At 39.6% G+C, this 12,666-nt stretch overlaps 1 protein-coding gene across 2 annotated transcripts in view; it reads right to left on the reverse strand.

Moving 5' to 3' along the window:
- Positions 1-1,538: 1,538 nt before the first annotated feature.
- LOC309390286 (lanosterol synthase-like) overlaps positions 1,539-12,666 on the reverse strand; it is a 32,038-nt gene continuing 20,910 nt past the window's right edge. For both annotated transcript variants that reach the window (XM_081949466.1, XM_081949465.1), the window contains exons 16-22: positions 10,718-10,814; positions 8,195-8,300; positions 6,115-6,180; positions 5,475-5,555; positions 4,550-4,720; positions 3,682-3,760; positions 1,539-1,954 (exon numbers count right to left, since the gene is read on the reverse strand). In XM_081949466.1, the coding sequence (XP_081805592.1) occupies positions 1,772-1,954; positions 3,682-3,760; positions 4,550-4,720; positions 5,475-5,555; positions 6,115-6,180; positions 8,195-8,300; positions 10,718-10,814 (783 nt within the window). In that variant the 3' untranslated portion in view covers positions 1,539-1,771. The remainder of the gene's footprint in view (positions 1,955-3,681; positions 3,761-4,549; positions 4,721-5,474; positions 5,556-6,114; positions 6,181-8,194; positions 8,301-10,717; positions 10,815-12,666) is intronic.

Consider the following 12,666-nt stretch of genomic DNA (forward strand, 5'->3'; position numbering starts at 1 on the left):
TGTAATTTATTTTTAAAAATGTCATAATTCACCAATGAGTCTTTCCCCAACAAAATCAAGGCCAGGTAGCTGGAGCGTTTCACCGTGTCAGAAAGCAGAGAACATAAAACTACACTATCATATGCCTTAAATTAGAAAGTATTTATTGGAAGAAAATGATGGTAAACATTTTGATTTTATTCAAATGGCAAACTAATGTGTATGTCAACTCAAAAAAAAATCCATGATCTTCATTCTAATATCAGAATATGACAATTGCAGCATAAACCCCACTATGAATATACAAATTTCTGGTGCAAAAGCTCCCATGGCCAGCACAATTGGTATTTAATCACCCTCTCTTGGTCTGATCTGAGGTGAAAAACCTATCACTCATTACACTTTTAAGCTATCTCCATTTAATGTTTAATTATATACATAAACACACATAAGAAATATTTTTCAAATGCAAGCTACAGCTTCTTGAATATGGAAAACACCCTTCCCCATAGATAATGTGTGAATCAGCTTTCTAATACAAAAACTATTATTATTATCATTATCTTCATCATTATTATTAAATTTATATGCCACACCTCTCCCAATAATGCAATTCTGGGCAACTTACAAGAGTAAGCTATGCAGGCATACCAAGACAGAAAGCAGATCCAGAGGTATTTCATCATATCATCTTCATCTTTGTGTGTGTGTGTGTCACTCCCCAAATTAAATTAGATATCCAACAGTAATTCATACAGTATAATTTCTAAAAGTCCTACTTAATTCAAAAAGCCATTTTCAGTTGGAATCAAAGAAGTGCTACTATTTGTGTGGGTTTGTGACAAAGAGAATGTGTAGTACATGCGTACACACCTGCTTAATTCTTTGTCAATTTTACTTATTATACTACTGCATTTATATTTTATCTTATATCTTACATCTCAAATCTCTTTGTCTTATGCACAAAATAGAATTATGGCAAATACATGTTGGGTTCTGGAAGATCTCCAAAAGACATTGAGTAGGACCCAAACTGCATTACAATATAAGAACATACTGTATATGCCTTATATATCTTCAGTCCAGCCTCCCTAAATTTGATAGCTGTCACTTGTTTTAGACTTCAGCTTTCATAGTCTCTCAGTTGCCTCTCTGATTCTCTCAAATTCCCTGTCCTCTACCAGCTGTCAGTATCTTCTGACAATTTTTCATGGCCAAGTCAATGTTCTACCTAATGGTTTTTGAGCTGGCATGAAATTATTACCATGAAATTTACTCTTGTCATTGGCAGTATCTACCTTGATACAAACAGAATATTAGAAAATTATGTTATCCTTATTTATTCCACATCAAGAACAAATATGAATATATTACTCAACGTTCTTACTCTCTTGTCTCCTCCATCCCCAAAACCACTAGCAGAAAACATCCCCTAATCTTCTTCCTCATGTGGGGTGGCAATCAGGAGGAGCAAATTTTCAGAGACAGCTAGGTTGACTGGTTTGGGCATCAGCCAAAACTCACTTCCACACAAGTATTTTGTACTGCTGCTTGCAAAAATGGCAGACTCCCTTGGCTCTCTCCTTATTACTTGACATGAAGGCACTGAGAAAATGATGCTTACAAAAAAATAATAGAAATGCAAAATGTGAATACAGTATTTCAGTCTACTAATCCAGTTTTTTTTTTAAAGCCAGTTAGCTGATACTTTAGCAAAAATGTTAAAAGATAAACATCTTATGATGGTGTAAACAGCAAGGCTGACTTTTCCTGGAATGTTGATAAATCTTATTCAGTGCTTCTTTGTCTGGCCCTCCTTGGAATTATGTATTGGTCCATTCTTCAGATGTTGGTTAGCAAGAGGACTATCAGGATAAAGATGGGTAAAACGAGCCAATGCATAAATAGGGAAGATGTTGCGGTAGGCTGAATAATGGAGGGTGCCAGCTTTGTAGAATCCGGTAGCAATGTCACCCTAAGAAAAGGCAAGAAAGAAATGTCCTAAAAAGCCTGCTTATGCTTTAATGCTTTCACATCTCTCTCTCTCTCTCTCTCTCTTTCTGTGTGTGTGTGTGTGTGTGTGCGCGCGCACGCACGCACACACACACACACACACACACACACACACACACACACACATATATATATATATATATATATATATATATATATATATATATATATGTTGTATTTGTACTGATAAATAAATAAAGGGAGACTAGTATAGATCTATTTCGAGCTAATTAGCTCTCATCAGCTAGCCATATCCTTACTGGGATTTGAATATATATATGCATGCTGGTCTTGTTGTATTTGGGTCTTCTCCCGTGTAAGATTGAATTTCAACCAAACTTGGTACACAGATGACTTACTCTATGGAAAAAAATACTGTGGGGTTAAGGCATCCCTAACACCCCTCAGGGGGGGTGTTCTATTAAGATGAAGTCTGTTGTGTGTTAAAATGCCTTCTACTGTACTGGCGTAAAATGCTTCTACTGTATGGCACAGTGGAGTTGCCATGGCAATGGCTTCACAGTACTCCACAAGTTCACTCTGGTAAGGGGGAAAATCCAACATTAGAAATTACATTTGGTCCAGACATTTTCTCCAATAAATAAATACCCAGGCAATGCTGGGTTATCAGCTAGTTAAAGATAAAATCCCAAACAACAAGATGTGATAGTTACTCATACAAAAAACAAACCTCTTTCATACATTGCCCAGAACTTAGTTGTTAAATAAGGTGAATGTATCAGCTCTCTAACTCTTTGGAGTCAAGGCAGCCTTCTTATTAGACTAGGCAAAATAATCTCCTCAACCAGCAGAGAGGAAGACAGACACCAGGAGGGTGTTAAAAAAGAAAATTAATCTTTCTTAATCAGTACAGCTCTTCTTCTTCTTTTTTTTTTAATACTAGTGCCGACATTTACTTCACCATGTTTTAGAACTGTAATGTGTAACTTAGTCCTCTGAAAAATATTTTGCCATCTCAGAGCAAATATCCAAATTCTGTATGGCAAAACCAGATCTAAGCAAATGAATTCACCATTGTCGCCGCCTTTGTGTTACAAGAAAGCTGCTGATTGAAGGACAAGTGAACGCACCTTTCCTACCAAATCACACTAATCTTTGTCTTGGTCTTACATGTTGTGTTGTGCTAAGAATGTGAATGTTTCCATGTTTTCATTTAGATGGGTATCTCCCAAGGAAGCTTTTGGGGAAAGGGCTAGTCCAGTGCAAGGGAGAGGACAGCAAAAATTAGCAGGTTGCCCCCCCACCCCCGTCATATTGCTATCACACATTACAGATGTTGCATTACAGATGTTGCAATAAACCAACAGTGGGGGAGCATCTTTCTAGCAGCAACGACATCAAAAAGAAAATATATTATCTATCTCAGTCTCTTAGTATTTGCATTTGTACATTTGGAAGACCTGATTGGCTCCTGTCCCGTTCTTGTCAGAGGCACCCTTTTTAAAGGCCCCTCCAGATAGCTGGTGACATCACTGTTGCCTGAGGGACACTTGTGGGGGCTCCTTTCATGTCTGCATTGAGGTGTTGGAGTGAATGGTGGACACCCACCCCACTGTGCAACAGCACTCAGGTCTCAAACACAGGCTTGCTAACCTCCAACCCAGCGTCTTAACCATATGAGCCACCCTGCTCTACCTGATTGGATAAAAACTACAGCTATTCACACACCTGAGCCCAGTCCCCAATGGCTCGCTGCTTGTCAATCAAAACTTGGATCCCCCTTTCTAGAACACGAACATCGGGATACCTGCAAGGCAAATGGAACAATGGTCATTCGTTCTGACAGCAGAGACTCAGTCAGAAAGTTTTGGTTTTGGTTTTCTAGAACAAGAATGATTTTTTTTTACTAAGATAAGTTAGAAAGATCAGTGTCAAGGTTCCAAGAAACACCCTCAACAAAATAAAACTCTAAGGTCTGAAGTTCCTCAAAGTTCCAATTTATTAGAGATGCCATGTTGGCACATCTGGGAAACCCCGAATCTGAAAGCATCCAAGTTTTCCCCACCCCGTTGAAAGTTCACAACCCTGCTCAACACCCACAAGTTCATCACATGGTCCAATCTATTCTTCAAACACAACTGGAAACAATCCCGTCACTCCCATCCAGGTGCAGGCAAATGTCCTTGACAATTGAGTAAAGAAAGTTGTTATGGCTAAGTTTCCACTGCTCCAACAACAACAAAAAACAAAAAAACACCTTCCCGATTTTCCAGGCTAAAATATGTGGCAGTCAGGAAGCTAAAATAAAAAAATGGCTTCCAAATCTGACAATCAGGATGAAAACAACAATCCTCTAAAACTTTGGGTAGTTATTCCTCCACTATTGGAGTCCAGAGATTATACAGAATTTCTAATGTGATATTACTACAATGCCAGTAACATTTCGACAAAAGAGAAAATTTAAGTTTCATGTATCTTCTGGAAATTGCTTGGCAAGTTAAAACATCCAAAAGGATTACTGCCTAGTGCTAATTTGTGTTCCTTTCCTTCGCATCCGGGTTCCCTAAAAGAAACATTGGTAGGTCTTTGCACTTACCTAGCAGCCATCAATCCCAACAGAGCCCATGCAGTCTGGTGGACCTGGGAAATGGTATGCTGAATATATTTGCGAAACTTGTAGGATTCAAATTCTTCTCCCCAACCGCCATCTTTCATTTGTTTGGAGACCAGCCAGGCACAGGCTTTGGTCACCTCGCTGCATGCCAGTCTGGAAAATATGACACGTACTAATTTTCTTTTAAAAAATGATATAGTTGATAACTGCCTTGGGCAAGGGGTTGGACTAGAAGACCTCCAAGGTCCTGTCTTAATCCTATGATTCTGTGATTTGATCTGTTCCATAATGGGACTGGGTTCCATTCAAGTGAATTCCAGGCAACACAACATTTAGGTGAAACATTTATGATGAAAACCAGCAGGAGAAACTACTAGTGAAATGACTTATTTTTCTTTATGTATAATGAGAAAGAAAGTGGCAGGAAATCAGAAATATGTAACCCTCAGAAATCGCTTTATCTTTTGCATGATTATTTCCTATCTCACTGTTTCATACCTTCAAACTTTCACACTATCTTCTCCAAACTTGGAAACTAAATGAAAGAACGGAATTATAGAATAACATCCTGTTAAAAGTGCTGTTTCTTAAACGGTTTTTCTTCCTCACCATACCATTTGTGTATATCATATCAAATTTAATTTGTGTGCTTTTTTTGTTGGTTTATTTGTTTTGTATTTGCTGCCTGGTATAGTTATCTATATTAAAGTGAATCAGATTTTTCTAAAGCTTATAAAAATATGAAATATGGGCCATGAACTACCCAGATTAATTGAGGGAGTTAACATTGAGTTTTCAACAAAGCAGAATAAATGTATGTCCACCTGTCTCATTCCAAAGTAAAAAATGGAGGTGCTGTCAGTCAATCATTGAGCCTAATATTCTGCTAGAAAAGCAACTTACTTACCCATTATGGTAAGTGTATCCCAAGCATGCAAATGCTTCCAATGCAAACCAAGTGCCATATGTGAAACACACACCCCATCTCCTGCAAGGAAGAGAGATCCATGAACCAATCAAGTACGGAAATGTACTAAGATCAATGCTTTTTGAACAAAGTGCAGATAGTGTGATGGGTTCAGCTCCCTCTTTGGGGGAAGTTGGGAAGCTCTTAAAGCTTTAAACCAGTAATGGTATCATATTATCTTCACTACCAGTTCGGTAGTAGGAGCAAATGTCTGTGATAATGTCAGGGTGGGCGGGCGGAGCCTCGCGCCGCCACCACTACCAGTTCACCCAAACTGGTGCAAACCGGCAGCATACCACCTCTGCTTTAAACCTGACTCCTACAAAGTTTTCATCCAAAATGCGCCCTGATCCCCTGTTGCAACCCTCCACTTGATTCAGGTTGCACAGCACCATAACTGAACATGTTTTTACCCATTGTGTCTTAACGTAGGATGTTTTTAAACGGTTGTGTCACTTGTGCAAAGCACTGGATGAATACAAACTAAAGAAGATGCCTTCCTTTCGTGAAAGTAACCTTTTCAAAATGTTGTAAGCGCAGTGCAACTAAATTCATTGAGTAGCCATGGGAAGCAACTCACCCTAACCAGGATCCATCTGCTTTCTGTGTATTACGACAATATTGCAGACCCTTATGGAGTGTATCACTGAAGAGAAAGAAATAAAAGGGTTTGGTTAAGATAGTGCCATAAACATATATAACTAGATTGTGCTGTAATCTTGTTTCTCTGTGTCATATGTTGGTATATACATAATTTTGTATTTATTTATTTATTTACCTTGTCATGTTTATGTAAGTGTAAAATTGGAGATGGTGACCCTTTAAGAGCTGTATGCAATGAAATTTCATTATTAATGTATGCCAATTGGTGTACATTCAAAGTGACAATAAAGTTATTCTATTCTATTCCATTCCATTCCATTCCATTCCATTCCATTCCATTCCATTCCATTCCATTCCATTCTATTCTATTCTATTCTATTGAACTGAAAAGCTTCTGGATGGAATTTTAATCAAGGTGTGTCAATAGAAAAAATGACATTCAGTGATCAAGATTTTAAAACTTGGATTCCAGGGACTGGCCTCTAAACCAGGAGAGGTTTAAGATTCACTTGTTAATTATTTATAGGTAGTCCTCAATTTGCAACAATTAATTTAGTGAAGTTACGAACGACACTGAAAAAAGTGACTAATGACCATTTTTCACACAACTACTGCAATACCCCCATGGTCATGTGATCAAAATCCAGGTGCTTGGCAACAGACTCATATTTATGACGGTTGCAGTGTCCTAGGGTCATGTGATCGTCTTTTGCAACATTCTGACAAGCAACGACAATGGGGAAGCCAGATTCACTTAACAACCATGTCACTAACTGAACAGCTGCAGTGATTCACCTAACAACTGTGGCAAGAAAGGTTGTAAAATTAGGTAAAATTCAGTTAATAACTGTATTGCTTAGCAACAGAAATGTTGGACTGAATTGTGATGGTAAGTCGAGGACTACCTGTATAGTGGCAGAACTTGTGTAATGGTGATTTGTGTTACAGCAGGCCAGGCTGCCCACCCCCCTCCTTGAAGGCAAAATAACTTGAATACTGTCCATCTCTTTGTAAGCTACTAAAAGTATTAACTTCCAGAGGATGTAGTATGAACTTTCACGTCTTAAATGCTATTATATTTAGCCTCTTTTGGAGCATAATCTCTAAATCAAACTATTTATGAAACTTTATCATGGGTTGCTTAGAGGGAGGACAGAGCAAAAGAAATGGCCTTGTAAATTTATCTGAAATAAATCTAGATGAAATAGTGCATGAGCATACCTGAAGATTGTACCAAAATGTGTGGGCGTTTGAAGATTGCAAGTAAACATAAAGTAATTGGAAGGCTGTGAAATCTAAACTAGACAGAGTTCCAGGAATAGTCTGTGCAAGTTACCTTGCAGCGAGATGTATGGCAAAGAAATTAATTAATTAAATATTATAAAGAGGGAATTTGCATTGTCAAACTATAGTTAACAGGCCCCTCTTCTCTCTTGAACCGACTCCAAAATAAGTAACAGAATTGCAACTTCGATCTTTTCAATAATGGGATTTCACTTCTGTATTTAATCTATGTTAAATCATTAGTGAACTATCCAATCTCTAAATCATTTTCTGATGTGGAAGGTATTTGTGTTTTAAATATTTAGGGAGATGTCACTTAATTGCTAACTTTTGGGCCACTCTTGGGCAGTATTAAAGTGTAACCTACTAGTCCTTGAAATGGCAGAAAAGTATACTGGTACACACTGTTTTGCCCTCATTCCTCTTCCCTTTTTGCCTCAGTAGTAAGAGCTTGCTATCGTCTAGCTGTTTTAATGAGTGACGAGTTAAAGTAAGTGACTGGTGGATTCCTCATTTATCTCCCCTCCCACTGAGAATTAATAACTAGGATACTTATGGGTTGTGGTTAGGTGAACATGAAAATGAACCCTAAGAAAATTTATACTGAAATTTGCCAATTCAAAATGTAAAGGCACAGGGTTGCAAGATTCACCTAAGAGGCAATGTGGATCAGATTTATAAGTACATTATTACTAAGCTCTAAGTAAAATCTATTTCAATTTACAACACAGATTTCTTTCTCAGCTTTGGGGAATTTCCTCTGTTTCAGCTACCTGATTTCCTCTCTCCGATGATCTGGGAATTTCTTCTGGAAATGTTTCAGTCCCTGCATTACTGATGAGGTACATTCAACATAGGTGTGATCTACCATACAGTCAGCTGGAAAACATAAAGAAAGTTTTTGAAGTATACTGTATTTTTCGGAGTATAAGACGCATCTTCCCCTCCTCCCCCCCAAGAGGGTGAAAATTTGGGTCCGTCTTATACACTGAATGTAGCCCCATCCATCCCCACCAGAGGCCAAAAACATGAGGCATAGAGGCAGCAATGGTCTGTGGCAATCCCTGCAGCCTGAAACAGCTGATTGTGGATATTCCGGCAGTCCAATCCACCAGACAATCAGCTGTGCTGAATCAGGCTGCAATAAGTGCTGAAGCTGACCTGGCTGGTCAGAGTTTACAGCAGCAATCACATTCAGAAAGCACAGTAACTGATTCAGCAGGATTCAAAATAATAATAATATACAATACTTTACCAAAAGCAGGTTTTCGGAGGTAGGTAGCAAATACAAACAAAACACAAGCAGTTTCACTTTCAGTTCTCGGCTAAGCCAGGCTCCTTCCTGTCTCGTTCTTGCTCACACAGAAAATTTCAGAGTCCAAATAGCCCTCATTGGCTGACTTAGTTGCTATGCCTATTCATTGGCTGACCTTGTTACCATGTGTCAGCTGAATACCATGGGTGCTGGTAGGCAGAGGCAGAATTTTTTTTTCTTCTTATTTTCCTCCCCAAAAACTAAGGTGCGTCTCATACTCTGGAGTGTCTTATACTCCAAAAAATACGGTAGGTGTCTCCTATTGGTTTCTATTAATGACATTAGATTACAATAGTAATACCAATTATCTAAAAACATTGCACTGAAAAATAGCAAGCCTAGTGATGAAAACAAGGACAGAACAATAGTTCTTTTCTTCTTAAAGCCAGGAGTGAGCTGCTGGGGGTTCGCAGAGGTTCGGGAGAACCTCTAGCTAAGATTCTGTGCAGTTCGGAGAACCCCCAAATCCCACTCCTGGCTGGTCCCATCCACCTCTCCCAGGAGTCCCCACGTGGCCTGTTTGGGATGCAGTTAAGTGCAAGGCGCACACAAGGCTCAGGGAGGGCAAAAATGGGCCTACCAGAAGTTTCCGGTCTCCAGGGCCTCCGGAGCATGGGGAGGCCATTTTCGCCTCCCAGATGCTCAAGGAAAGGCTCCAGAGCCCGGGGAGGGCAACCCCCCCCCCAGCTGTGGTGTAGGAGGCCAACTGGGCCACGCCTATCATGGCCACATCCACCCAGCAATTGGGCAGAGAACCCCTTGCTACCTCTGCAGCCCACAAGCCTGAAGGAAAATAGACTATATGTACTCACTTATTTTGCAAAAAGCTATCAAGTATAATGCCCATGGTATAGATTCTATTTCAGAAAAGGCTCCACCTTTCTAATCAAAAATCATATTTTTCATGCAGGGGATTACTATTCAAAGAAGTGGTGACAAGTGCAATAACTTAGGAAACAAGGCTGTTCAAATGACTACAGATCTGGGTGCAAAGGAACTCAAGACTGATGTGATGTTTAACTCTTTCCTCGGGCTCAGTATGGTCACCTACTATTGGTAGGTTCTGAAACCTGAATCCTTAAACTCATAAACATGCATAATAACTTGCCCAACCCTTATGTATCTATCTAGATTTCAATCAAGAAGCTAGTCATGGCATTGTGATCTCACTATAATTTCTGGAACATCTTCAAGGCAAGCGTCACATGTGCAAGTAGTTGTAGGAAGCTAGAAAACTCAAATAGGATTCTCTGGCAGCAATACTCCAGTATCTTAGCCTCTCTGTGACCAAAGAAGCTGGCTGACTTCATTTTGGCTACATTAAAGGACTGCCAATACGACAACTATACAAGATATTGTGATTCTTCAGCTCAGTTATATTAAAATGACATGAACACTTAAGAGCACACAGGTGATCCTCATTTAGTAACTATAACCTGGAACCGTAACTCATCAAGTGAAGTTGACCTGGCTGGTCAGAGTTTGCAGCAGAAAGAGAAACCAAACTGTGCTTATGGTCTTATTTCATCTTTCCTTTTCTTTCCAGACCTGCAATGGACATAAATGTGAGGACTGGTTGCAAAGTTAGTTTTTCATCACAGTTGTAACTGAAAATTGTTGTTGCATGAGTCAATTATTAAGTGATGATTGCCTGTGGTTGGTTTTAAATGATGTTCACGTCTTTTGGTTAATAACATGTTTTTGCTCACCGCTGAGAGATTTCCTTAATTCATCTCATCTTCCTTCTTTGAATTTGAAACAATTACTATTTTGGACTGGATAGCCTGAGTTTTCCAGACACAATTCCTGGTTTTGGTTTACTTATGCCTGTCGGTACAGATTGAGAGTACTCTCAATCCGGAAGGAAACGAAGGAATTTACTCATTTCCTGAGCCCGTATCCATGCCCTCTAAACTAGCTACATTCCAATCAGGGTCTCCAATCTGAATTTTGCAGATAACACCTGATAATTTCTTCTTACCGTAGGTCTCTGCACAGTTTATGGCCTCTAACAGCCAGCTTCCACGTCTGGTTTCATAAGAGGAAAAACCTCCATCGGAATTTCTCATGTTCAGGAGCTGCACATTTATCGAAATAGAGGTGGGAAGAAACAGGTGGCATTAGAAGTGACGTTATTAGACACCTCCCACAAAAATTAGGCACAAATTCAAGGGGCATTAGACAGTTGATTTTAGCAGGCCCAGTTGTGTGTACTATGAATCAGGTAGAATGACGGATATTTTACTGTCACTATCGGAATATCGTAAAAGTTCACTTTTGAAAGAAAGCGTTATCTTCTCCTTTACATCAAGCAACAAAATATCTTGGTTAATATTTGTACACATAGATGACCTAAAACTCAAGAGTAATTAGATCACCATTCCTTTTGTTTATGTACTGCCTATTCAATATTTGAAGTTACTTATGAATATTTGCTGTGGAGGAAAGTTGAGGGCAGATCAGCACATGATCCCACGGTTCTAAATCTCAAAGCAACATTTAGTCCAGTGATGGCTAACCTTTTTTGGATTGTATGCCAAAAGCGGAGGGAGCACAGGGGGGGGGGGCATGAGAGGACGTGCGACACCATAATGCTATGCATGTGACCCTAGCACGCATGCATGCATGACCCCCCGTGCGCATGCATGTGCAACCAGCATGACAACCCCCCCACCCCACTTTTGGCACACTTTTTCCATCCTCCCCAGGCTCCAGAGGCTTTCTAGAAACCTGGGGAGGGCAAAAACAGCTCTCCGGAGGCTTCAGGGGCTTCCCTGAAGCCTCTGGAGGATGAAAAACCAGCCTTATGGGCAAACTGGAAGTTCAGGAACGGTGACTTCCAGTTTATCTGTAGGGCCGTTTTCACCCTCCGGAGCCTTCAGGAGCCATAGGTTCACCGTCACAGATTTAGTCCTTCCTTTAAAAACAATGTCATTTCAATTCATTAAGACTGATTTTACTGGCCAAATATTATTAAATCTTGGTACAGGTAGTCCTCAACTTACAACAGTTCATTTAGTGACCATTCAAAGTTACAAAGGCACTGAAAAAGTGACATGACCTTTTTTCACAGTTACGACCTTTCCCCATGATCATGTGATCAAAATTCAGTTGCTTGGAAACTGGTTCATATTTATGACGGTTGCGGTATTCCAAGATCATGTGCTCACCTTTTGTGACCTTCTGACAAGCAAAGTCAATGGGGAAGCCAGATTCCCCTAACAAAATGTTACTAACTTATCAACTGCAGTGATTCACTTAACAACTGATGCAAGAAAGGTTGTAAAATGGGACAAAATTCCCTTAACAAATGTTTCACTTAACAACAGAAATGTTGGGCTCAGTTGTGGTTGTAAATTGAAGACTACCTGTAATCCTAATCAAATAATTTAATCACACTACAATAGTTATTTCACACAACATCACTTAGGTCAGTGGCTCTCAACCTTCCCAATGCTGCAACCCTTTAATACAGTTCCTCATGTTGTGGTGACCCCCAACCATAAAATTGGTGTCTCGGTTCCTAAGACCATCGAAAATATGTGTTTTCCAATGGTCTTAGGCGACCCCTGTGAAAGGGTCGTTCGACCCCCAAAGGGGTCCCGATCCACAGGTTGAGAACCACTGACTTAGGTAAAAGGAAAGCTGAAATAAGATCATAAGCACAACTGTAGTTTCACTCAGTGAGTTGCTGGTCCAAGTTGTGGTTACTAAATGGGGACTATCTGGGTTCTCTTAAGTGCTCATGTGTAATTATATTAGTAGTAATGCACCTCTAAAAATACCCATTGTTCCATGTCAATCAGTTTTACAAACAATTGAAAACCAAAGCCAGTTTTTGATGCCCCAAGTTCTGATAAGGTCTGTCTCAGTCGAAATGCATGCTATGTCCAATAGAAAAATATCCTCAGAAAACAGTTCATACAAATA

Source organism: Natrix helvetica (assembly GCF_964273705.1).
Source record: "Natrix helvetica genome assembly, chromosome: 3".
NCBI classification, from domain to species: domain Eukaryota; kingdom Metazoa; phylum Chordata; class Lepidosauria; order Squamata; family Natricidae; genus Natrix; species Natrix helvetica.